This window comes from Biomphalaria glabrata, chromosome 18 (assembly GCF_947242115.1).
Source record: "Biomphalaria glabrata chromosome 18, xgBioGlab47.1, whole genome shotgun sequence".
In the NCBI taxonomy this organism is placed as follows: domain Eukaryota; kingdom Metazoa; phylum Mollusca; class Gastropoda; family Planorbidae; genus Biomphalaria; species Biomphalaria glabrata.
In genome coordinates, this window is record NC_074728.1 from 18,848,330 (window position 1) to 18,876,127 (window position 27,798).

General features: G+C 36.4%; 2 protein-coding genes across 4 annotated transcripts; one reads left to right on the forward strand and one right to left on the reverse strand.

Moving 5' to 3' along the window:
• Window positions 1-2,637: 2,637 nt before the first annotated feature.
• On the forward strand, window positions 2,638-16,114 carry LOC129923919 (prion-like-(Q/N-rich) domain-bearing protein 25). The gene is made up of 7 exons (XM_056017008.1): window positions 2,638-2,994; window positions 4,033-4,084; window positions 7,696-7,827; window positions 11,110-11,238; window positions 12,481-12,583; window positions 13,103-13,227; window positions 14,900-16,114. Exons 1-7 carry the CDS (start codon window positions 2,977-2,979, stop codon window positions 14,911-14,913), a joined length of 573 nt encoding a protein of 190 aa, XP_055872983.1. The 5' UTR covers window positions 2,638-2,976; the 3' UTR covers window positions 14,914-16,114.
• Window positions 16,115-16,346: 232 nt separating this feature from the next.
• LOC106062217 (protein mono-ADP-ribosyltransferase PARP14-like) lies at window positions 16,347-26,788 on the reverse strand. 3 transcript variants are annotated; one of them, XM_056017006.1, is made up of 7 exons: window positions 26,605-26,788; window positions 25,541-25,605; window positions 24,805-24,915; window positions 21,432-21,548; window positions 20,624-20,845; window positions 19,871-20,015; window positions 16,347-18,492 (listed from the first exon to the last, which is right to left on the reverse strand). In XM_056017006.1, exons 1-7 carry the CDS (start codon window positions 26,615-26,617, stop codon window positions 18,278-18,280), a joined length of 888 nt encoding a protein of 295 aa, XP_055872981.1. In that variant the 5' UTR covers window positions 26,618-26,788; the 3' UTR covers window positions 16,347-18,277. The 3 variants fall into 3 exon arrangements, with proteins under 3 accessions (XP_055872981.1, XP_055872980.1, XP_055872979.1); XM_056017005.1 differs by having other exon boundaries at window positions 21,432-21,545; window positions 25,541-25,608; XM_056017004.1 differs by having other exon boundaries at window positions 25,541-25,608; window positions 26,605-26,787.
• Between the last annotated feature and the right edge of the window lie 1,010 nt (window positions 26,789-27,798).

Genomic DNA, 27,798 nt, shown 5'->3' on the forward strand with positions numbered 1-27,798 from the left:
CTATTATAAATTTAAGAATTAAATTTTTTTAGCGCTGTTAAAACATAATGAATGATTTAGGCGCTTTGAGAAAATAATGCACACAAATAGAAGTTTTAGAAGGCGCGAATGGCAAAGTTTTCACAGGTCTGCTTTTTACAATACCTCTATTGAACTCATAACTTCATGGAAAAAAAAATTAAACACTGATCTCGAAAACGGCACGGGGTATCCTGTCCAATATGAAGACTACAACGTCATAGCAATAACTCGTCTAGGTTTTTTTTCAAGCCGTGTAGTGTGCAAGTGCGCTTATAGTATATATAACTTCTTGACTATGGATCATTTCATGGAAATGAGATGAATGCCTGGGCATTAGCTGTGGTCCACACATCAGTTCCCCCCTCTCCACTCAGCTGATGTATCCAAAGGAACGGCAGTGCCGATACACTTTGGGGTCAGCGGCGTCGCAGGTTCTTCCAGGATGTAGCACTGGGTGCTGCAAACTGCCTTAGGGTCGCCAGCTCCTGTTTTTTTCTCAGGGTTGACTCCCGAAGCCTTTCCCATGTTTGGGTATAGCTGCAAGGCAGCAGATGTTTGAATTCAGAGTTTTCCTTCTCCTAGGTGGGCAGCCAGCCATGGCTAACGAGTTCTCCTGCCCGAAGCTTACTGGTTTAGGCACCAGTTACTCGCCTTTGCCCCTTCTTCTGTTAGTGAGAACAGTCCTGCCGGACTCAATATCTGAGCCACGCATGAAGGAAGGCCAGGAGTTGGACTGGTTGTCAGAGGTTATTTGAGACGCATGCCATTAAGAAGCATTTTATAGGTAGTGGAGTGCTTACATTTGTTACCACTTCCGGCAATGACAACCTTGTGGAACTTAGTCACACATGAACTACATACTTTTTAGAAGCTAACAAGCTGACATACAAACTCTTTTAAACAGCTGAAATGTTGACCACGCCTAATTAGTCAATTAATAACTGGTAATTAATTATTTTTGTTTCATGCCAAAAAGTGAAATTAATCTTTCAGTATTAAGAGATATGACTAAAAATGTGGGACTATGATCCGTAATTTCTAGCACTCCTTTTCTAGAATAAAGTTGAAACATCACATAACTATTTATTGTACCTTAAAAAAAATGAGTAAATTTAAAAATTATCGATACTTTTTATATAAAAAAAACGGAAAAAAATCTACATTATTGGAGATATAGAGTTATAAATGTGGTGTTATTCCCCCCTTTTTTATTTTAATATTTTACTCATTCTATTATTTAAACAGAAGATGAGCCTTTTCGGATTGCTTGGTTTAACATCGACAGTGGTAGCTAGCAACAAGCGGCACACTCTCTTGGCGCATCACTGTTCGGGTTAGGCAGGGCCGGTCTTAGGCCACTGCAACCAATGCGGCCGCAGTGGGCCCCACACTTTCATAGGCCCCGCGCGAATTTTAGGTGTAAATTATTAAAATAAACCTTTTTAACTTAATATTAAAGAGTTTCTCGAATTCTTCTGAAATTGTAAAATATACGTAAAAAGTCATGAAAATCTCTTGAAATTATATAAATTTTCTGAAAACTGATGCACATCTACTTAAAAACAGACAAAATTGTCATTTCTGGGTGTCATTCAATATGGGAACGCCAATCCAACTAACAATTTAAAAAAAATTGCATTGTCAGCTTTCATTTAAAAAATTGTAATAATAAGGCGAATTTTAACCAAAACAAGAAGTTCAAATTCTTAATTTACTTTAATAGTCACAGGCATACAAATATACATCTAAATCTATCTCGACCTCTAAAAAAAAACAACAAAAGCGATATTTTGATAGTCGATGGTAAATCTAAAAGGCATGTTTATCAGCTTTTTGTTGAAAAACTACTATCTTCTGTAGATGGCTCGTAAAGCTAATTTGCCAGTGATTTTATAATTAGTAATTAGTATGAATAAAATGCAAACACTAATTTATTTTCTAATACAAAATCTTAATTTTCAGTTATTATCCTTATCACAACCCAGAATAGGCCCCGCGCAATCCGTTTCGCATAGGGCCCCGCAACCTGTAGGACCGGCCCTGGGGTTAGGAGTTAAGAGGCTGGCTGAAAGTATCAATTAAAATGTGACAAAACACTGAGATTATTCTAACATGCAGCGGACGCTGTAGCATGCCTAGACTTAAACTCATTCTGTGTTACAAAAGGCCTCGCCTAGCAAATATGAATACTTTTGCCAAGCCTTCAGCCCGGTGAATTACGGAATTAGTTCTCAGCGGTTATGAAGGATGACAAACAATGCTCCGGTTAAAGTTTATAAACAAAGTTTCAATGACTGCTACGCAAGTGTGCTACTTTTCCACTGTAACCCCCCCCCACCCCCTCAGAAAAAAAAACGACGCTTTTCTGGCTATTTAACAACAAGGCTTCAGTAAAAAAAATACTCTGAACTCTTCGAAAACCAGGTAAAATTGGTAAAACATTTAGAAGCATAAAGCCAACGTCAGCTGTAGCCTATTATTAATGACTCCCTGTTTTGAATTCTGCCCCCTGCCCCACTTTTTTCTTTTTTTGTTACCTGTGCTCACGCCCCCCCCCCCATATTTCTGTATCGGTCAAAAGCTAATTAATTCAACTCTCTATTGCGTATACACTCTTTTCTGTCTTTAAATGAAATGCAAGCAAGGAGCTCGCAGTGTATACAGAACTCAAGGAAAGAACTCTTACCAAGGGATTGTCTGCCGATCTACCTGTGTTGTCTCCGCGTTGTAACTTAAGATGTTATGACTTTATTCACAGTGCTTTCTCTGTTTTATGACAAATTTTGTCAATACAATTAACATTGAAACGAGTATTTCAGTTATGTTGGCTTTAACGCGGAAGCAGCGATGAAGCCTAGCTTGGAAACATTAAATAAAAAGATCACGTGAGCATAGAAAAGGTCATCACCAAGATTTGGAGTCTCAATTTATAAGAAGGCATAGAAAAAAAAAAAGATGTTGGCAATTTTTAAGGTTAGTAACCACAGTCTTGTTGTAATGAGTAATTCTAGCATTTGATCGTTTTCTAAAAAAAATAATAATAATAACTAGTCGCCTGGCGGCGTAGCATACGCCGCTATTTTGCAGGGCCAACCTTAGGCCACAGCAACTTATGCGACCTCAGTGGGCCCAGCACCTTTATAGGACCCGCGCTAATGTTAGGTGTATAAATTATTAAATTAAACCATTTTATAACTTATAACAGATTTCCCGCGGCCTCCTGTCGATTTAACAGGAAGTCCTGGAAATCTCCTGAAATTGCAAAATATAATGGAAATATTCGGAAATCTATTAAAATCTTTTGAAAACTCAAACAAATCTCCTGAAATATACAGACGAATATTGTCTTTTTTTTTTCGCTCTTAAATTACCTAGGACAACTCTCTTCGTCCTAGCTGCAAAAATTAAAGAGTGATCTTTCCGTTGTGTCCCAACTCTTCGCCTCGATAATTACTACAGAGTACATTACTCCCCCCCCCTTTTTTTTTAAACGTGAGGTAGAAAAAAAAGAGTGATATTGCAACGATCCTGCCCTGCTATGTTGTGATTACGTGTTCTCCCATCCCTCTTGTTTTCTCGTGGACTATCCGCATATCCGCAGAGTGATCTTTCCTTTACTTCTTACTACTCGACAAAACTCTTGAGGGAAGAAGAGAATTATATATTTAGATAGATAATCGGACAGATTTGATATCACGTAATTATCATTACGGTATTTTAATAAAATTCTGCACATGACCATTTCCTGACCATAATTCCTGGCCCTTTCGCGGACTGGCTGGCCAAATCACAAAATAGCCGGCCATTTCAATGTGAAGCTATAATGGACAGTTTGAGGAATGGCGATGGTTGACCGAAAAACATCTGGATTTCATATGGGTTTCTTCATTCATTATTTTGTTTGTATAATTCGCATATCGCTATAGTGTTTTGGATTTAATGTCATTTTATCAATAAAATTTGTCTATTTATTGTTTCGCGATTGACCATGTTCTGATTATCTATTGATAGCAACTGATGACTTCCTTGATGGCCATCTCGGCATACAGAATGGTTGCAGCCGGTGAGTGAATCTTCTACTTAAACGGTCTTCATTGTATTCCAAAGGCTGATAATATTTTCATTTAGACTCACTTAATCATTCTTGGTTTGTTTTGTACAAGCGAGTAAATCTCGTGGACAATGAAAGTAATATTTTAAACGACTTTGTGAGTATTTGCTTTGAGAGTGTTGACGAATATTCAATAAACGTATTCAAGAGATATACTGTTTAGGTTATTTTGTGTAAGGAAGTTAATTTTTTTTTTATTAAAACTAGTCTTTAAGCCTAAACCACATAAACACACACACACACACGTGCACACACACACACACATGCACACACACACACACGAGCACAAACAAAAACGGTATTAAGAAGGTGTGCAAATATATTAATTCTAGCCACACCTAAAATGTCAAAAATTGTCCCATCTTTTGATAACTTCCTGCTTAATATTCACATTCACCTATTCTTAAGCCTGCTGGACCGTTTGGGGCACCACACAAGATCTGATGATCGTCTTTATCCATTCCTCTCTGTCTTTAGCTTTCGATGGAATCTCCTTCAATGACAAGCACGACCTGTCCCATCGCTTTCTCTGCCTCTTCTGCGTGTTCCTGGTATTGTTCCCTAAAAGAAGGTCTTTGCTAAAGTGAAGTATTACTCTGTGATGAACAGCAAAGTCAATTATCACTCTGTTAGGACCAACTAACTAAAGTATCACTCTATTAGGATCAGGTAACTGAAGTATCACTCTGTCAGGACCAGTAAACTGAAGTATCACTCTGTCAGGACCAGTAAACTGAAGTATCACTGTCAGGACCAGCTACTGAAGTATCACTCTGCCAGGACCAGTAAACTGAAGTATCAATCTGTCAGGACCAGCTAACTGAAGTATCACTCTGTCAGGACCAGCTAACTGAAGTATCACTCTGTCAGGACCAGTAAATTGAAGTATCAATCTGTCAGGACCAGCTAACTGAAGTATCACTCTGTCAGGACCAGTAAACTGAAGTATCACTCTGTCAGGACCAGCTAACTGAAGTATCAATCTGTCAGGACCAGTAAACTGAAGTATCACTCTGTCAGGACCAGCTAACTGAAGTATCACTCTGTCAGGACCAGCTAACTGAAGTATCACTCTGTCAGGACCAGTAAACTGAAGTATCACTCTGTCAGGACCAGTAAATTTGAAGTATCAATCTGTCAGGACCAGCTAACTGAAGTATCACTCTGTCAGGACCAGCTAACTGAAGTATCACTCTGTCAGGACCAGTAAACTGAAGTATCACTCTGTCAGGACCAGCTAACTGATGTATCACTCTGTCAGGACCAGTAAACTGAAGTATCACTCTGTCAGGACCAGCTAACTGAAGTATCACTCTGTTAGGACCAGCTAACTGAAATATCACTCTGTCAGGACCAGTAAACTGAAGTATCACTCTGTCAGGACGAGTAAACTGAAGTATCACTCTGTCAGGACCAGCTTACTGAAGTATCACTCTGTTAGGACCAGCTAACAGAAGTATCAATCTGCCAGGACCAGTAAACTGAAGTATCACTCTGTCAGGTCCAGCTAACTGATGTATCACTATGTCAGGACCAGTAAATTGAAGTATCACTCTGTCAGGACCAGTAAACTGAAGTATCACTCTGTCAGGACCAGTAAACTGAAGTATCACTCTGTCAGGACCAGCTAACTAAAGTATCACTCTGTCAGGACCAGTAAACTGAAGTATCACTCTGTCAGGACGAGTAAACTGAAGTATCACTCTGTCAGGACCAGCTAACTGATGTATCACTCTGTCAGGACCAGTAAACTGAAGTATCACTCTGTCAGGACCAGTAAACTGAAGTATCACTCTGTCAGGACCAGTAAACTGAAGTATCACTCTGTCAGGACCAGCTAACTGAAGTATCACTCTGTCAGGACCAGTATAGTGAAGTATCACTCTGTTAGGACCAGTAAACTGAAGTATCACTATCAATGAAAAGCGATATCAAACTAATTAAATTTTAATTATTAAAGAATCGTTAGAAATAAAAAGAGATGTGTATAAATATCGAACTTTAAGGAGTCACGATTATTTGAAATCAGATTTTCGAACAGTAAAAAGTGAAACAGGAGAACTTCGTTCTGAACGAAACACTTTATTACTCTAATTGCTGCGTTAAGTGTAAAACCTGCTTTCTTTTTTGCCACCAGATCTGGGATTTGTGGAAAATGTTCTTACTGAGACCACGTTTGTCCTTTCGGTTCCTTTCATTAAAGCTCTTGTGGGAAGCGCGGTCGAGAGGCTAAGTACGCTAGGCTTGGCTTAACTATGAAGGGAGCTCGGGTAGAGTTGTGTTTAATAAGCGCCTAATGGCAGCACTCCCAGATACCCTCTCCCTGGTCCTCAAATCTGAGCATGCTATAAGCATAGCAAAACTATAATTTATTTTATTTTATTGTTTATTATAGTGAAGTCAACTTTGTTCTTGTCTTTATAGTGAAGTCATCTTTGTTCTTGTCTTTATAGTTAAGTCATCTTTGTTCTTGTCATTATAGTTGTCATCTTTGTTCTTGTCATTATAGTTAAGTCATCTTTGTTCTTGTCATTATAGTTACATCATCTTTGTTCTTGTCATTATAGTTGTCATCTTTGTTCTTGTCATTATAGTTGTCATCTTTGTTCTTGTCATTATAGTTACGTCATCTTTGTTCTTGTCATTATAATTTTGGTCATCTTCAAAGATCATTTTAAAAAAAACATATGATAATTTAAAAAAAAAAAAAAAAAAAAAAAGTATTTCTTGTCATTTGTATATAAAATTAGTCACGACTATTTCTTTATCATAAACACAGGCTGTAAATTAGGCTATTAGGCCATTACTTCCTCCCACACAGGTGGGGGGGGGGAGACTTCTTTATTCATTAAGTCATTGCTGAGGCTCATGTTGAACTATAAACATGTGCACTTACTTTTGAAAAGTGTTTTACTTATTAAAATGTCCAAGTGCATTTGTAAATGCCAAAAGCAGCAACAAAAATTGATCTAGGTTAATAGAAATTGTTGATAGTGATAACCATTTTTATCATTATCTAGGTCAATCATAATAATTATTATCAAAAAGTAATTATTATTATTATTATCATCATTGTAGGCCTAGTGGTAGCGTATATAAATTTTCACTTAAAATGCCTAGCAAAAAAAGAAACTAACTATTAAAACTATTGTATTGTTAAGAACTACAACTAAGGGATGAAGATGGTTTCCCGCTGGTGTGTCGTTCGGATTTATTGATAGTCCCGGGTTCAGATATCCCCCGTCGTCATGCGGGACGTTTGGACTGTGATTAAAATTATCTTCAACTCTGAAGACCATCCGAAGCATGTAAAACATTTTACAAACATACGAAATAATTTATTATACTCTTCGTTTTTCCTTTTCATTAATCCGTATTAATTCGCTACTTATACAGGAACGGAATTTTATTTTTCTTTTAATTTCACTAAAAGTTATACTTGTGCTATACATATTTGACAAAACTATTCAGCTCTCTCTATATCATTAGCATTCATTAACTCTGTTCAGTTTGTAGATTGGTGTTACAGTTAATTTGAGAAAATATCTTTTGTTCATTGGCAGCTTTGACAGATGTGAGACTCTGTTCTGGACCAGGACAATGTCCTCTTCACTTCGACTGCACACTAACTGCCAGGGGCGGACACTGTGACTGTATCTCAGGGTACTTTTTAAACGCAGGGGAATGCATTAAAGGTTTGATTTTTTCTTAATCCATTTCAACATGGGGAGTCGTCTTTGAGTTTGTCTGAAAACAAAAACTTTACTTGTAATCTTGTTTTCCTCTTATTCAATCTCAACATCGAGGGCTGCCTCTGACCTTGCATATGCAGATGATATTGCTTGATTGGGTAAAGACGCCTCTGACATTGCTGGAGCTTTCACTCAACTGGAAGAAAATCAGGCAGAAGAAAAATATATTAATACTAGTCGACCGGCGGCGTAGCATACGCCGCTATTTTTTATGGCCGGCCATAGACCACAGCAACCTATCCGACGCAGTGGCCCCACACTTTCATAGGACCCGCGCTAATTCTATGTGTAAATTATAAATTAAACCATTACATAACAGATTTCTCGCGGCCGCATGATTTACCAGGAGCTCCTGGAAATCTCCTGAAATTGCAAAATAAATGAAAAAGTCATGGAAATCTCCGGAAATTATTAAAAATCTTTTGAAAACTCAAACAAATCTCATGAAATATATAAACAAAAATTGTCATTTTGGGGTGTCATTCAATATGGAAAACGCCAACCCTAAGGGCGATAAATAAAAACGAATTATGTATTAGCCGTAATTGTGTAATCTGGTGAAAGAAGCTTCTCGCGCCTCAAACTAATGAAGAGTTACTTTAGTTAAACAGTTCTCGTAGATATATTGAAACCATAGACTTATATATACTACTCTAGACTGGACATGGAGATTTTTAACACTACAAAAAATACCGTGAAAATGTTTTAGAAAGTTGGATCAAGGCGTTGTTTTGTAAATTAGTTAAAAGAAGTAAAGTTGTCTTTTTTTCAACCATAACCTATGTAACATAATTTAAATTTTATATCTAAATCTAGCAAAATAAGAGTACTGTAGTCTCATAATTATTATTTTGCAATTTTTAGATACATAATCTAGAAAGATCTAGGTAATCAATATATTTAAATGTACATAAGATGAATTATGAGTTATTTCGATCTAGGATTTTTAAAACATTATCTCAATGGAAACAAACAGAAAATGACTTTGTTTCATATATTTGCGTGAATATCCGAGAAATGATTTTGCATTATTTCTAAACTTTGAAAACAAAAGATCATTACTTACTTTTCTAAGACAGAAAAGATTGATTCGGGCGTCTCCCCTTAGAGCCTGAAAAAAGAGTTTACTTACATATAAATCTATATATGGATAGGTCTGTGAATCTATCAGTCGCGGATAAGAATATATTTCCGGTTTTTTCCAGTCTAGATATACTATATAAGTCTATGATTGAAACGTCTGTATATTGTTACTATTGAGCGTGATCTATGTAGGAAATAAAATTTTCATGATACACTGTATGACTTCGCTACACGCAAGGCTCGTAAAGTTCGTGGGATAACTCTATCCGCAGAAATAAAAGAGTGATCTTTCCTTCTTCTTCTCGTCCAAACTCTTGAGCGAAGAAGAGAATTATATATATAGATTACTAACCACAAGTTTGAAAACGTAGAAATGTTTAAATATTTCAGCGTGATACATTCCAACAATAAACAAAGGTCAGAGGTAAAGAAACGATAAGCGGGAGGCAACAGAGCTTTCTATAACACACAACACATACTTAAAAGCAAACGTGTATCAAAGAAAACAAAGAACGCCATTTACAAAACCATCATCAGACCACTGGCGGATCCAGGGGGGGGGGGGCGGTAGGGGCGATCGCCCCCCCCACTCGGCCGACCCCCCCCCCCGAAGGGGGGGCGGACGAACTTTAGTATAGGATTCACACAATTTGTATACGAATTTATTACTTATGTTAAAAATATATACTAATTATTTATATTTCAACTTATTTTTAGATTATTTCGCCCCCCCCCTCTAGTATGTTGGCCGATTTGGTGGGGTCGGGAGGGGGCGATGGTATCAATCCCGCCCCCCCCCCTACACTTTCGAGTGGGGGGGCGGTCCAATTTAATGGTAGAAATCACAGCCTGCTAACAAATCAATTAAATATCTATATCCTTGTAACTTGTTATTGATATTTTAACCGATCTTTATATTATGTCGTTCCCTGTTTGCCGATTGGTGGGGGGGGGGGACGAATACCTCTTCTGCCCTTCCCACCTAAACCCTTTGAGTGGGGGGGGGGCGGTCCGTTTTCATGGAGAAATCATAGTTTGTGAACAAAATTAGTTGAATTAATATATAAATTTTATATTATGTTTCTCCCTTTCTGGTATTTTGGCCGATTCGGTTGGGTGAGGGGGGGGGGGGGCGATTGCATGTACGGCCCTCCCCACTCTAGTTCTCTGAGTGCTGGGGGGCGGTCCTATTTTTTTGGAAAATCATAGTTTGTGAATAAAATTAGTTGAATATCTATATAATATAAACTACGTATTGATATGTGACCCATTGTAAATATGTCGTACCACACTCTAATCTCAAATTGTATCATTAGTAAATTTAAATGAAAAAGGGTTGTACCAGGTGGGAGGGGCGATACATGCAATCGCATTTCCCCCATCGGACAAATCAATACTTTTTCTTTTTGTATTATAGTTAAGAAATTGCAAAATTTAAAAAATCTGTCACTAATATAATTTATATATACTATAAATTAAATTCTTATATCGAGTCGCCCCATACCTATTCTTTAATGCCAAATGCAATCTTTAGCAGAAATTAGTAAAGGAGCGAGGATTAATCGTTTTCACTCTACCGCCATTCCCATTTCCAGACAGAGTTTTTGTAATTTCACATGAAGTTATCATAAGTATTTTAAGAAAGACTTTGCATTGGAAAAGTTAGAATTCAAACGAAATTTTTCAGTATAAGAGTCATGATTGAGATGAGTTCTAAACTCAAATAACATTTTTATAGTCACCTTTTCCCAACCTTTTCAATCTGATATTTTTCTAGCTAAATAAATTTGGGACTATAACTCACGATTTATACTCGAGTGTGGAGTAGTAGCCTACTTATTTTAACCTTTGTCCACGGACATCTGTAACACTACCTAACTTCATTCTGTCAACTATTTAGCATTAGATCGTAATACACCGTTACATGGAGAGATGAATGTATAGTAGAATGTGTAGATAAAACAAATACAGAAACATTGCAACATGTTTGATACATCTTTTTTCCCATTATAATCTAACATAATAATGAGAAAATTTAAGGGTTCTCTTGCGAGTGATACAGATTCAGTCTACAGCCTAGCCAGCATTGAATTTTTTTAAGTATCTTACAATAATTAATAAATGGTTTTCTATTAATTTCAGCCATCGAGCTTGGTCAAACATGTCGCGACTATGGCCAGTGTGTCCAGCACGCGGAGTGCGGAGTGGACAGGTCAGGAGTGTGTGAATGTAAAAGTGGCTATTACGCAAGCGCAGGCGTATGCAAGTCAGGTAGGCCTGGACAGGGGTTCAGCTTGGCAGTCTGAGAGGTCACGGGTTGGAATCCTTTTTCAAAGAGTTTATTTTAATTTATTAATCTATAGGGCGATATGCGAGATTTTGCAATGTTTACATTGGTAGTAAGCTGCTTGGGATTGTTACGATAATCTGAGGCCAAAACTATTGACAGGATATAAGGAAAAGTGGTAGTTCTATTTGTTGATATATGTTGTAATGTTGCGTGAGTGTTAGTTCCCTTAGCGGATTCAGAAGTGTGTGTTGCTGTTCGTTATCTAATATGGTGGAATAAAGCATGTGTGTGTGTTTTGTAAATCGGCCTTGTCGTTTATCTATTTCTACTGGTATCTATAAGCTTATTAACACTATTATTATCTTATAAATTACAAACGTTACTTCAAAAGAGAAGATGACTACGTCCTACGCGTGTCCTTGGTCAATCTAGTCATCAGTGTCTTAAACTCTGCTAAGTCGTTGGTTTTCCTGGCTGATTCAGGCAACCCATTCCATCCTCTACTAGCAGTAGTGAAGAAGGAGCATTTGCACATTTGTGCTTTCGGAATTGCTGCTTACATTATATGTAGCTTCCATTATAATTCTGTGTGCTGGTACTGTGTCATTTTTTAAAATTCGTTAAACAGCTAAGGGATAAATAAAACTCGTTTTAACTAGTTCAACTTTCATTAGGGCCAGTGCATTACTATCTCTACTGCGTACTGCTTTCTCTCTCTTTCTCTCTCTCTCTCTCTTGTATTAATCTATGGTAACCCCAAAGCTACTATGGTGGATCATCTCATAGAAATATGAATGCCTGGGCATCAGTTATGGTTGGAAAGATGTCGCCCACACAGCAGGTGATGCATCCGAAGGTGCTGCAAACTAACTTAGGGTCACTGAGTTTTCATCAGGGTTGACTCTCGAAGCCTTTCCCATGATTGGGTATAGCTGCAAGGTAGTTTTCCTTTTCCGAGGTGGGTAGCAAGTCATAGCAAGGAGGGCCTTCAGCCGAAACTTACTGGTTTACGCACCAGTTACTCGCCTACAACCCTTCTCCTATCAATGATAATAGTTCTGCCGGACACACCTGAAGGCCTTGGGTTGGACTAATTGTCAGAGGCTATTTGAGATACAAGAAATTAGGAAGCATTTTATAGGTAGTGGATTGCTTGTATCCATTACCACTTCCTGCAATGATAAATAATTATCTGATGATTCGACATATTTTTTTGTCCTCAGCAATCGGTTTAGGGGAGCAATGTGTCCAGGGAGAGAAGTGTGTCAACAAAGCTGAATGTGTCGGCAGCAGATGTGTCTGTGGTCAAGGCTTTCACAATTACAGGTAAACTGTTTATTTCATCTGTATTTTTATTATTATTATACCCTTGTCACTTAATTGTAAGCGGCAAGTTCTCAAGAGATATGTAAACACAATGTTTACTTTTAAATATTGGTTTTGAGAAGCAACTTACCTGGTGTCCACTGCTCTGAAGTCCTCCATAAAAGTGTGGCGCCAAGTTATACGAGGACGTTCCTGTTTGCGCTTTCCTCGTGTTGTCTACCCTGTCATTGCAATTCTTGGTATGCGCAATTCATTTTAAAGGAGGTCATGTTCCTCAAACCTCATGCGACGCTCGGTCACTACCTCATTATGTTGTAAGGAGTCCCTACTGGGAATAGGATTTCTTTGTTGGAGAACCGATCTCTGTAACTAACTACTAAAATCTTAAAATCCGTCAGCAGTTGCACATCAGACAGATCATTCATCAATATAAATTATTTCCTTTCTTTCCGAAGCGCGACCACTAAAATATGACCCAGCTCTAGTTCTTAAATTTATTTTAAAACAAATTTCTTTCAGAGGTCACTGCACAAAGTCAAGCCTCGCGGGAGAACTCTGCTTCTCATCTGAAGAGTGCATCCGCACCACTCATTGCTCGGCAGATCACATCTGTGTCTGTGATGTCGGTGTCGCCAATGCGGACGGTGAGTTCGACTATTATTATGAAAAAAGGGTTTTGAACTCAGTAACTCTATAATGTAAGCCTTGTGAATAAAAAAAAAGTTGCCAACTTTGAGATGGAGCAGTAGATAAAAACAAGAGGAGCTTAAACTTCAAATTCCTTAGGAACATTTAAAACAAAAAAAGAATATCCATGCTGTCCCTTGAACAAAACGTAAGGCCTACGTCAAGATGGATGAGGGTGGGGGTATCCCAGTTGGGATATTTACTTAAAACATCGGGTATCCCAGTTAGGATATTTACTTAAAACATCGGGTATCCCAGTTAGGATATTTACTTAAAACATCGGGTGTCGCAGTTAGCTTTTTTACTTAAAACATCTAAAAAAATCCAGAGAAATGATTGCAAAAAGCGAGTATAGGGCGCTTAAACTCTAAACCCGGGTAGATAAAGCTCGTTAATAAGATATAGTTATTCATCTAGAGGGGACAACTCCGAAATAAAGCAAGTGCTGTCTTACAAATGATCTTGGATGATCAAAGGCTGTGGGAGCATTTCCAGAAAGAAAGGCAGGCTGAGGTCGGAGTCATTGGGCCTCCTGTCACATAACACATTGACACGCAACTTCAACTATGTTGAGGAGTTCAGAAATTGAGAACGAAGAAGAAGAAGAGGAAGTCAAAATACGAGTCCAGAGCGAGACGGAGAAGCCAGTAAGGTTCTATACAGCAGTACTGTTATCAGTGGTGATGCATGTTAACGGTCGAGTGTTGCGTGTTGCCTTGGCACGGTACTGGCAGCGAATTTATGAGACATTAGGGAGTTACGTTATTTGGAGTTCAAGGTTGGTTGGATCATACATATGTTTGCAGAGAGCCTGATTTTGAGAGAATCGTTTCATTAGTATAATTAATTCTTTTTTCACGTTTTGATTACTATGTTATAGGTTTTTTTTGTTGTTGTTTTTTTCTTGTATTTTCGAAATTTATATACATCTTTTCTTATTCTGATTTCATGACTGTGCTCCATTTTTTTTTTAAGCAAACAATTAAATAGAAATAAATTTGAGTTTTATAATTGGTGCTCATGTTAGCAAATGATTTATGATCCGAAAGATTTTGTAAACAAAACTAACTCCAAATTTTACTAATTCCATAGGTCAAATGTATTAACCAGCCGCCTATCCTTGTTCTACTTATTGTAATTCTGTCTCTTGACCTCAGCTTAACCCAATATCTTCCATTTATTTTTTTTGTCTTTCTGCTTTTTTGGTGTTATCTTAGATGGTCTAATAACATACGTTTTTTTTTTAACGGAGTAGTTCCGCTTTGGTGAGTCAATGAAGTGGCTAGTGGCATGTATTCATATAATATTAACCCAACAACCTCAATAAGAAATTAAAGCCAATTTTCAAAATACATTTATAATATGCAGATTATGGAGGCAAATCCATACATAGAAAGATTTTTGGCTTATCCGATGTATAGAATACGAAAGTATTGAAAAACTTTTACAGTTTTAAAACCGCGAAATAATTTTTTGCACTTCTTTTTACCACTTTCGAATAAAAATAATTGTAATGCAAACAAGAACAAATTGCTATGTATTATTCTTAATATCAAAAATCCCCCCGTATAAAATTAAATAAACTGTTTAACATTATTAACATTATTTTTATTTTATTTATTTTTGCAGGTTTATGTGTGTAAGTTGAATTTAAGGAATGCAGAAATTTTGTTTTTGTAAAATGGTTGCAACTTTGAAAGATTACAATATATAATACAAAAAAAAATACATTTGTTTAACTTATTCATCTATTGACAATATCTGTTTTCACATATGAACCAGAGAATCTGGCATTGGATTTACTGAGGATGGAATAACGTATTTTCGCGCATATACCCCGCATACGAGTATAACCCGCACAAATTACAAAATAAGTGGAAATAAAATCGTAAAATTCTTATATACCCCGCATGTGCAAAGCGTTGCCATCCGTAAAGCTGTCTCAATTGATTGGTGGTATATATTAAAGATTCTCTGCCGCATCGGTACTAGTTGTTTTCTTAAGTTTAGTAGGAGATGTCCATAAAGCTTTCCAATGTACATGTCACAACCACACAGTGAACTAAAGAAGGTATAAAGAACAACTGGTATGCCCTTAGTTTTGGTTATACTATGTTTATGAGTAAAATAAATTAGTAAACCCCATACCTTTGTATACCCCATAAGGCTACCATTCCTTTGTAAAAACTTGTATAACTCGCGGGTTATATGCGCGGAAAATACGGTAGTTAAACTAGGCCTCGTTTTGAGAACGACTGTAGAAAATATGCAAATGGGATAAGATTGACACACTTGTTGCTACACATGTGTTAGACAAAACAAGTATAGAGACAAATCTAGGTCACGTTATGGACACACGAAACAAAAGCCATTTTTTCTCTTACTTTTACCATTGAAGCCTCCCGCCGCCTCTTAGACCAGAAAATTTACTTCTGGTTTCTTTGTCCATCACTTATTTCAATATGGTCCAGATTGAATAATAGGCTTCCGTGATCAATCATGGATTCCTATAAATGTTGTAAATTTAAGTGTATTGAATTTTAGTTAATTTAAAAAAAAAATAATTTTTTTTTAATTTACAGATTAGTGAAAAAATTCAGGCCTTAAAAAAATATTATTACATAAAATCTGATTATTAATCATTTTGCGATCTCACATAAAGCAATGCTGAAGAATTAGATTCATTACGTCTGCCAATAGTTACAGCTTACAACAGAGTGAATTCCCCTTGTATCTCATTAAAAAAATTACATTTTTACTTAGATACTTTTCATCATCCTAATTGTGATATTATAATAATTGTGGCACACTCACTCTTGTACACCCTGTGGTATTTTATGTTTTATTGAATTGGAAAAAAAAAGTATTTAGATTCCGAAGTATAGAAATAAAAATGTGTTTCTTTTTTCTTTATTTTTATCAACCAATTTTCTAAATTAAAACCAACTTTCATTAATTCTATTCCATTCCATTTGAAGTAATTGAATGGAATTAAAACATATATTTAAACAAAAAAATTAAAGTATTATAAAATCTTTGTAGATGGATATTGTATATAAATGACAGCACTCTAGGCAATGTGAATACATATATTGTTATTTAAAAACACGTGAACAGGATAAAATGCATACCTTTACATCTCAAATTCTTATCATGACAAGAATTTTTCTACAATCCACATCAACGAATAAAGTAAACAAAATATACATTTTTTAATAAAATAACATATTTTTCTCTTTGAAGATTTCAAAGTAAAATCTTAATTCCTCGAAAGAGAGGAAAGCTGTATGTGTGAATAAAGAGCTTGAAACAACCCAGGTAAAAATGGGTGGACTTTTAAGGAAACAACACAGGCAGAGCTATGTACAAGGAAATGACCATGCCAAACAATCTGGACAGCATTAACTTCCTCCCCCGCAAAGAGCAATCTACAATCTTCCAACTAAGTACAGGACACACACCTCTGTTAAATTACCATCCTAGCAAAATAAATCCCACACAACTTCCCCTTTGTAGACACTGCGCCCACCCTTAAGAGTCCGTAAGCCACATCCTCTTTTTATACCCCTTCCAATTCAATTTAGGCAGACCCTACTACCATTTCAGCCCAGCATAAGCAACACCCTGTACGGCAGTGCTGAACAACTGAAGAAAACAGCACACTATTTTTCCTTGGCACAGTCTGAAAAAGAGCTCACAGCTCAGCAGCAAAAATCTGACTAGAGGAAGATGACGAGTTTGAATTTTAAAACAGTGTAACAGTTCAGTCACAAAATGTTTGTACAAAATCTCTACATTTAAGTTAATGAAACACGTTGTTAAAATTTGTTTAAATTATTCGATATTTCCAGAAATAAAGAAAAAAATAGTTCCAGATATCTAAGTGGCACCCATTGGTGCACTGTGACATGTGGAGGCAGGGTCGAACTGGGTGTCAAAATCGGCCCGGGCATTTGTATACCTTTCGGACAATAACTTCTTTATCATATAATGGGCATACAATCCTAATTCTACCTGTCCTAAAAATCATTTTGTAAGTTTGATAATGTATCGATAACTTTACGCATGCATACAATGAAATCTATATCTTTATAAGAAATATAGGCCTTATGCTGCTTTTTAATTGCTAAGTGTGTAGGCCCTTAAAAGATAAAGCCTAATAGAAGCACTGTCAACGGGTGTAGGCTATTACATTATTTCAGAAAATGTGATAGATTAAATTAGCATTACACTGTAGAGTCTGTAAAAGAATTATTCTTAAAACACGACGCTCAGTGGGCCCCTCTTACAACAGAATATTATAAAACCTTTAATAATTGAATAGTTTCTAACTTTCTATAGTGGCATTCATGAGGCCCTTTAGGTTGCCCTACCGGTCCATTTGAGTACCAGCCTACAGAACATCTGCCCAAACGCCCATCTAGGCAGTCTGCCCCTGATGTGGAGGATTTGTGGAATACTAAAAATAAAACAAATGCTTTAAGGTCATTAAGATTTAAAATTTTAACATAAACAGAATATTCAAAGTTGTCTAAATACGATTAAAATCCTCTTTTTTTTTTCCTCGGTATAAATATAGTATGCGTAATATTGAATGACAAGGGAAGGAATCCATTCTCCTCTGGGAAATAGTTGGTCACAAATATTTATATAAAGGATCCGGAGATAAAATTTGTTTCTCTGGCAGGAAATGAAAGTAAATAATGAGTACTCCCTTTGTAAAAAAAAAAAAATGAGTGATCCATGCGGAGAGGTTCCGAAAAAAAGAACGGTATATTTAATCTAAATAATGTGAATAAATGAATTCGACTGATGTAAAAATATGCTATTGCAGTAAAGAACAGAGTGAAAGAAGGACAATGTAATAATTAATGCCTAAGCTTTCCGGACATGTCCTCTTTTTGCCGGACCTATGGTAACCTTACAAAAGCAGACTTATCCCAATGATTAAAAAATCTATTTAAAAAACAGTAATAAAAAATTAATTTCAAAATTACAATAAAACTTTTATGACAATTTCTCCTTAATTTTTTGCTTTACAATGTTCCAGCCTTTTTTTAAGGCCGCCGGAACATAAATTTTTACTTCGCCGCGGAAACTCAATTCAGAGAGACTTATAGTTTTCTGGGCCGTCACGGTCATTGCATCGTTACTGTACAGTACAGTGGCGTCTCCAAGACAGTTGATAACACTCAGGGCCTTGGAAGAAAGACTGTTAGAGACTGGAAGGATTTGGGTAAAAAAAAAAGACATCGTGTTAATAGACGTTAAAGATAAATAAAAAAAAGAAATCCACTTACATATGGCTAATGATAGATAGATAGATAGATAGATAGATAGATAGATAGATAGATAGATAGATAGATAGATAGATAGATAGATAGATAGATAGATAGATAGATAGATAGATAGATAGATAGATAGATAGATAGATAGATAGATAGATAGATAGATAGAGTGATAGAGTGATAAAGTGATAGAGTGATAGAGTGATAGATAGATAGATAGACAAAACCGGACATATTTAACCATAATTGTGAATACTGGATTAGTTTCCCTTGTTGGTATCAAAGAAAATAATCAATAACCGGTAATTTATTAACTTATTACTTGTTTTTTTTTATTTCTGTAATGTCTACGCCAATGAATAATTTTGCAGTTTCAACCTCATTCAAGAATAGGTGTGGGAGACTAAATGTGGCTCAATAAAGATGGCTAAGACGGATTTTAGGAGCCAGTTATAGAGATCGGGTCTCAATCAAGGCAATCCTATGCCAAACTGGGAGTCGACCCTTTAGTAAGGTTGTGACAGAGAGTCGCATGGGGTATGTTCTCTGACAAAATGAATTACACATATTAAGAGTTGCGATGACATGGAGGCCAATACGAGGAAAGATGGCTGCCTGGTCGTGAGGTTTGCGCGCTGGACTGTCGTTCGGATTTATCGATGGTCGAGGGTTCAAATCCATCCCCCGTCGTCCTGCGGGAGGTTTGGACTAGGAAGTAAACTATCTTCAACTCTGAAGGAACATCCGAAACATGTAAAACATTTTACAACAAGTGCAAACAGGGACATCCTAGTACAACTTGGACCCACACTTTTATGGAGGTGAAGGTGGGAAGAGGCTTCAGACATTGCCAGAGACAAATTTTTGTGGAAGCAGCTTGCCCCCCAATGCGCCGAACGGCGTGAGAGGATCTAAGCAAGTAAGAATAGCAGATTAAATTTTTGAAATAAAACTTTTTAATAGCAGGATAATGCACTGAAGATACCTCAAAATATACAATTTGTTGGCTTTCAATACTGGAAATAGTGCTTGGAGGCGGGGCTCCGCCCCGAACCCTGATGAGGAATCTCGCAGCGCTCTCCCAGAGCCCATTGCTGGCAAGGGTGGGAAGTCTAAAATACTCCATGTAGAGCCTATTCTAGGGTACAATAAACGTCTTCCAAAAGAATGAAGGGTCGGTATGTAAAAAAGATTAATTATATATACACACACATACAGACAGACAGTGAGTTGATTTAAATTTTGTAAAAGAAAAGGAGATGAACATCTACAGCTGGCCATCAATCAGGAAACAACAAAAGTTATTGTTTACCTTTGGCTGGCTTGGAGCGTATCAGCTCAGTTAAATGTTGACCACTAATGGTCAGCCAAGAACCTTCGTCACCAGGCTCTGTTCGTTGCAAGTCCAGCTGGGCCTCGACTCCTCTACAAAATGCCATGACACACTGAACAAACGTCTGTTGAAAAAAAGGAAGCAAAGTAAAGTTATCTTTTGCCCACCACAATCCTGTTCGTCCCCTCTCCCAAGGCACAGACACATATTTTTTTTTTCTGTACGCATTTCATACAAAATACTTTAAAACCTCAAGGGTCTACATTACAGATATCACAAATTGCAGAGGACAAGAGAACAGCGCTGGCAAAAAAACCTTTACTATTTTAACTGTGAAAAGACTTTTGTTTTTAATAACTTAACTAAGTAAAATTTAGCTCTTGTGGTATGAAGGGAGAGTAACCTTCTAGGGATTACAGGCACGACATGGCCTAAAGTGTGCCGATGTGCCGAAAAAAAAAACTCAACTCTTCTCCCTCCTCTTTCTCTCTCTCTCTTCCTTTTCTGTCCATGGCCTCTCCTCTCCCTTCCTCTTATTCCTCCCTTTCCTCATGAGCATCATCTGCGAATCTTAAGTTTGTTAACAGAGAGTCTATTCATTTAATTTCTTGTAAAAAAAATGTTTTAGAGACTAGAAATGGAAAATGGGACCTTATATACTTTCAATAGTATTCACGATATAATGATTGCTAAAAATATATTTGAAAAATGTAAATTAAAATAAACACGGACCCTGATGGAGTCTTGGTCTGGATCATTCAAAGCGATGTAGACTGTATGTAGCAAAGTGCCAGGGTTATCATACACAAAGGTAATGATTGCTTCTAATAATGCCATGGCCACTTCGAAAGGAGGGTATTGATTTCCACCCATTCCTAAAGCAGGAAAGGCAATAGTCCTGTAATTCTTGTTTGAGGCAATCTGTAGACAATCTCCAATAGCATGCTTCAAATCCTTGTGAAAAAAAAAAAGTTGATAAAGTAACACATATTTGTTAACAACAGTTCACGTGTACAAAGCACAGACCTATGTATAATCTATATATAGAGATCTATGGTACAAACTTTTGACCAGACAGAGAGACAGAGTTGTAAATTTCCAAATTTTTTTTTAATATATTCTGCTTTCGCTAGTTAGTTTACTATGAAGACTATGTTTAGGCCTCGCCCCAAAAGTTGTAGCCTACTATGCCATATTTATTATATACAGACAAATAACACAATATTGCATTACTAACAGTGCTAAGTCATGCAACTGAACATCTGGCGTTTACATATGAGACTAGATTAACTCTTTCTCACCGTAATTATTTTCCTCGTTCCAATAGTATTATTCATTTTGCTCATTAGTATTTCACTATGCTATTCAGTTTAAACTTCAATAAATTTTTCGTTTGTTATCAGAAAATGTTATATTTGGTATCGAATTATAGGAGAACGCACGCTCTTTTTACACAGCACAAATTGTTTATAAATCTATCTATAGATTCTATATAATATTTTGAAACTACAAGTTCAAAAAAAAAAAGAAATTCCCATACCACTTCATTGCCATCTCTCCAGTGGTACAGACACATAAACATGACAGAGTTAAAGTTCTTTAGTGCCCCTGGATTACATGTGACGATCTGCTTAAACTGGAGCTCGCCACGAATCTTCTAGTGTCAAAAAAATAAAAATTAAATATAAAAAGAAATATTGTTTCTTTTGGGACATTTTCGCAATAAACTAAACAATTTCATGGAAGCCAAATTAAATTTTAACTTTAGTATACTATACCAGTGGCGTCACTAGGGGGGGGGGTGCGGGGGATGCGGTCCACACCGGGTGACACCCATTAGGGGGTGGGGGTCACAACCGAATGGAAAAAAAAAGGAATATTAGCAAAAACTAGAAAATAAAAAAAAACTATAGATATATACCTAAATATGTCTAGGCATATCTACTGTACTAATCTAAATCAATATATTTTATTTTAGGCCCTATTGTACATATTTTATTTTCTTTGGTACAAATGTCAAAAAAGTTACTTGATAACAAGGGGGATGCAAAGGCAACCTTTTTTTAAGAACGAAAATTTGTTGCATTTGCATAGTTATTTTATATTTTAGTATCAATTAGGCAAACGTGACTTTGTTAAAAAAATTTAAGAATAATTAAATTATTAATTATTGCACATCACTTCATTGTTCAATTAGAACTTTTCTACTTTAGCAGCAAGATCGATTCAAAAGGCTTTTTTAAACAAAACGTTTTATTGCCTCTTCAATATGATTTTAGAGTCTAGCCCGTTTTCACCCGACCAACGTACTATCCTACTATTGACGTTTTTTTGTTAGAACAGAACAGGCCCGCTACAAGACGCCTTCTAAAGATGAGGATGATCCTAGGACAACAAGCCCATTAGAAACTCGCATAAACCACTGCAGCTTTCCTCAAACTGTGGAGGGGTTCACCACATGGGGGAGGGCGCGACGTCCTAAGCAATGGGGAGGGGTGAGGCAATTCAAATTATTTTTCACTGGTAAAATTTAAAAGTTGCCTGTTCAAATGTTGAATAATAACCCAGTGAAATGGCATTATAAAAGTTTAAAATGTTAAAATATTGTAAGATAAAGACTACTAATAAGGATCTGTTCAAATGTATACCAATTTTGTGTGAGGCATCTCCAAAAAAAGCGATTAAAAAACGTCTCTGTTGACGTGATACTTTTTGAATGGTCAGAATGGTCCAAATTCTCTCATGTGTTTAACGTCGCTATGTTGACGCCTTTTTGTGACAAAAACGACAAGCTCGCGGCAAGGCTTCTGACTGAACACGAAGATGATGTTAAGACATACGTGCGCTATAAGTAGCTCGAACATCCCTCGTATAATAGTATTGGCCAATGCTACCTCCTTCTTTATTAGACTTAATTTGAGCTACTTTTTAAAAACTAGTATAAATATTGCGCTCATTGTCGGAACGTCCCACCCTGTTATATTTTAAGACTGACATGAGCTCTTCTTACTACGGGAAGAAATGTGCGTTGAAGGGGAGGTATCCCTAGAGAAAATTCAGTTTTAGGTCTAGGATATCGATTTTTAACTAATAACATAATTAAGTAGATCAATCATTTTTCTTTACATTACAATCATTTTTATTGCTTAAATCTGTGTCTAAAACATGTTTTTTTAATGTTTTTGTAAGGGCTATGAGACAAAATCTTAATAAAATGTATACTTTAAACTCATTTTTCTCAAAATGTTAGTTTTTGCACATGTCATTGTGCCTTACTAGGAATTTCTCCTAAACTACTTGATAGATTTTGATGAAATTTGAAACAATTCTTAAGGACATCATTAACTTAACTCGTACAATGATTGTTTTTCAATATTTTATTTACTTTTTTTTTAAAGTATTTTTAATTAATATTTATCCTGTTTTTTAGGTCTAAAAAATACTAAAAATTCAAAAATTTGTTAAAAATTTAACATACTTAAATCTTTAATTCTAACGTTGTACCAATTTAGAGGATCCTTTTTTCTTCTTTTTTAATTCAATTTCATGTATTTCTGATCAATAGTTTTTGCAAAATTCAGAGTTTTAATTTGTACATAACAAACAATATGCCTGCCGTTACCATGGCAACCATCATTCAAAAAACGTTTTTTTAGCATTATTTATTTTAGAATATCATTATATGTTACCATAACAAATTTCAAAGGCCTAGCTTTAGAAATAACAAAAATAAGATTTTTAGGGATACCTCCCCTGAAGACGACACAAGCTGAGAACGAAGGAAAACACTTGGAGGAGCTTCAACAGACCACCTTGCTGGATGGATAGGGAACCTGACAGTGCTGATGCCTCTCTTTCGGTTATACAAAACACTTTAAAATTATATAAAAAACAGTATTTGTGAAAAAATGTGGGTGGAGGGCGCCAACGGTAAAAGTTTGAGAAACTCTGCTCGTTTGCCTCTAATGTCTCTCACGCTTCAGATACGGCCCATCTATTCTTAATTTAATTTTATTTGACGTGCAATCTTCTTACAACTCGAAATCGTATACGCTACGGAGAGTGAGTTTCTGAAGCCCAGAAATGCTGAAAAATGCTTGGCGCCCGGACATCGCTAGAGGATCTTTAAACGCTCCCCGAGACAAATAGATATATAAAATAACGGCAAAGTTCATATTCTCCTTTAGGTGGTTATCAAAGTTTGAATAACACAGCGAATGTTATACCGTTTCCTGTCTGTAAGACTAACAAAGTAAACATATTTAGGTGATGTTAAAAAAATTATATTGTAAAATATGAGAAACTATATTAAAAATATCATAGACAATGGGATTTAAAAATAGTATTGCCACTCATTTTACATTTGTGCAAAAAAGTAGGACATCAGCTCTGACTGTATTGGTTCAACAAAAAAGTAGGACATCAGCTCTGACTGTATTGGTTCAACAAAAAAGTAGGACATCAGCTCTGACTGTATTGGTTCAACAAAAAAGTAGGACATCAGCTCTGACTGTATTGGTTCAACAACAAGAATTAACGATAGTTTCTTTTGGATAAAGTTGATGGCGGGGGGTGTGACACCCTGAGCTAGCCGCACCGGGTGACACCGACCTTAGTGACGCCACTGTACTATCCTATACTAAAGTAGGCCTAGAGCTAAAACTTAAAGTGCTACACTGTAATCAAGTGTTTTTAAATGCCCTATCGAATAACACTTTTAAAACCAAACGTGAAGAAGAAGTGTTTACTTTTGTGATTTGTTTAGAAAATGAGTGGAGAGCTTCTTATCTTATAAAATAGAGACGTTACTTCCAAAAAGAAGATGATTACGTCCTACGTCATGCATTTTGACCCTGGAGATGTGAGAGGACAGTCCAATGGAAACGGATTACTAGTTCACCTGTACTACTTACCTCGTTTAACTGATTCTGCAATGATGGACCAGCCTTTCGGCTGATGTGTCTTGAAAGTGGTCCTCTGGACAAAGTCTTACTACGATGAACTGAACTGACCAACGCGTGTGCCTAGAATTTTTATAAAGAGATGGATTACAGACTGACATGTAGATAGATAATAGATGTAGACTGCCATATAGATAGATAATATAGATAGATAATAGATGCAAAACATTAGATATGTATCATTCTTTTAAAGGCAAAATAAAATGAACATTTATAATATATCTAAAACATTCAGCCTCAAAACGACCACTGCGCCAAAACGGCGTCACCAAAACGACCACTGCGCCAAAACGGCGTCACCAAAACGACCATTGTGCCAAAACGACCGCTGCGACAAAACGGCGTCACCAAAACTAACACAACGACAAAACGGCGTCGCTAAAACGACCACTGCGCCAAAACGGCGTCGCTAAAACGTCGTGTTCCGGCAGGCAGGCGTACAAACAGACAGGTAGCTAAGTACGTAGATAGATATGCAGGTGTGCAAGTAAGTTGGCGGATATGTGAGGAGAAATCTGTTAGCCACTTATATAGCATAGCGACGCACCAAAGTTGACGGACTCTGCAATAAATACACCCGTACAAGAAACTCTAACACCTCCTAAGTTATCTGTCAATGTCATTCAGCCACACACAACCTGCAAGACAAACCTATTACAATAATAGATTAAATTAGCTATAGACTTACATTCAAGTCAGTTATATCCCCTTGGTAAAGCTCGATCTTCACTTGTACACTCGACATTCTCTTTTCTTCTGAAGAATAAAACAAAAACACAAACACGATAACCTTTCAATTACATACAAAAATGCAACATTACATTTACCAAAAATCAGTAATATCATAATACAACTAATCAAAAGGCTAACTTCATGGGGATGCGTAGCTATCTAGCACATCTCTCCGCAGCTCCATTGGATAAGCACACCCCCATGTCTGGTAAACTAATGCCTCCAGTTTCAAGTTCAACTTCTAGGCACATAATTTTGTAGAAGTGACTGTTCAAAGTATTTGAAAACAATGTCTCTGAATGATTTTCAGACTCTATGCTAGTGTTTTGTTTCGCAGATATTTCACCCTGGTGGGGGAGGTTATAAAAAGAGGCTTTACGTATGAAAACCTTTTTGCTTTATGTTTTACCTTATGGCAGGTCGGGGCGCGGTGGCTGAGTGGTTAAGCGCTTGGCTTCGGAACATGGGATCCTGGGTTCAAATCTCGGTGAAGACTTGAATTTTTAATATCGGGATTTTTAGAGCGTCACTGAATGGGGGAGCGTTTACGTGTGGGCCTTTTTATAATTATTATTACAAGTAAAAAAAGGAGAGGGCATAGCCTAATAACAATATTTAGCCTGGGAACAAATCAAAGGGCGTAGCCGGTAGGTAATGGTAATAGCGGCTAAATAATCTCTTTAAAAATAAAAAAGTAATTTGTAATAACTAATTAGAATGTCTATCACGTCAATCATAAATGATAAATTGTTTAGCTTTTTTTCTCTCAAGACAAAGGCATAACATGCCATTATGTAATTCTTATCTTATCTTATATAATACAGACGTTACTTCAAAAAAGAAGATGATTATATATAATATATCTAGTAAAAGTGCTTTAGCAAATCATAAACTACTAACTAACTAGGCGGAAGTTTTTAGATATATGGAAGTTCGACAAGACCTAAATCTAGATCTAGACCAGAAATAAAAATAATAAAAGAATCGCACTAAAAAAAAAACTATGAAGTCTATACTTACGGGAGAACGTCATAACAATACTCTAGATTTTATACCATAGGCCTACATGGAATATTCCATTGTCCTGAGTCCTCAGTTTAGACTTCATGGAGAATTAGAACAGTAACATGTAGTCTTTGTGAAATTCACTATTTCGTTGCTGACCACTTTGAATGACCTAGATTTACGCAACCGAGACATCGGGCTTTCCCCCTCGTGGTTTTGAGGGAGATAGGTAATTCTGGAATTCCCGGAATGATTTAAGCCACAAAAATTGGGTCGTCCAAAGAAAAGCTGGCTGGAGAATGTAAAAGAATGGACCAGCCTCTCTCTTGACATCCTGCTGCTGACCGGGAAAGTGGAGGGATATGGTTACACAAAGTATGACAGCACCCTTACCACAAAAGAAAAGGGACAGATGAGATGAGATAGAATTCGGGAGAAAAAAATCTGTTTTTGGCGGAGCCATCTTACAATAGCGACTGGCGGCCACTTTACTGATGCTTTTGTCTTTCAAATCTGCATACTTTATCAAATGGTTAGATTGAGAAACTTGTCCCAGAACATAAACAAAATATAAAAAATCCTTTTGAAAAAAAAAAACAAAGCTTATCTAAGGAGTAGAACCTCACATTTACATCTTTATCACTCAAGAATTTAGAAGTTATTTCCCTTTTTTCGAAATAAAAGAAATTAATGGCCAATAAAGAAATTTACTAATTTGTTAATTTTTTAATTGATTCATGTTTTGTTAGGTAAAATAAATAATTTGTTAAAGTTTCAACTTGATCCGAGAATGGGTGTGGGAAAAATAGCGTGTGCAATTATTTGTTATATTGTGACAGATATAAATAAAATACTGTAGACATTAATTAATAATAACAATAATAATAACAGACTTTGTGTTCATACAAGTAGACATAGAAGACAATCTTTGTTTATGTTACGTCACATCCTACTTTCTCATAAAGCATTCACAACTATTCACATCCTTCTTTTAAAGTTCTTAAGACTGATATCTACTAGGAACTTTAACAACTCCACCACTTCGGGTTGTCTTGACTGGCACAAAGTTCTCTAGACGTTGGTCTATAACTGTCTGTTTGTTGCAACAGTTTGCTGTTCATTGTCTTCATCGGTATCATAGTTCCCAGAGATGTCTTCATCGAAGCTCTTATTTAAAAAACGTTGATTTCTTACGTAGGTTTTCCCATC

Coding starts and splice junctions, on each gene's coding strand:
- LOC129923919 (XM_056017008.1), top strand. Junction 4,085..7,695: donor ATACAGAATGGTTGCAGCCG/GTGAGTGAATCT, acceptor GTTCATTGGCAG/CTTTGACAGATGTGAGACTC. Junction 11,239..12,480: donor CGCAGGCGTATGCAAGTCAG/GTAGGCCTGGAC, acceptor TTTTGTCCTCAG/CAATCGGTTTAGGGGAGCAA.
- LOC106062217 (XM_056017004.1), bottom strand. Junction 24,916..25,540: donor GGGATATAACTGACTTGAAT/GTAAGTCTATAG, acceptor TAAAAATTCTAG/GCACACGCGTTGGTCAGTTC. Junction 18,493..19,870: donor ACGCTCCAAGCCAGCCAAAG/GTAAACAATAAC, acceptor AAATCCTTCCAG/TCTCTAACAGTCTTTCTTCC.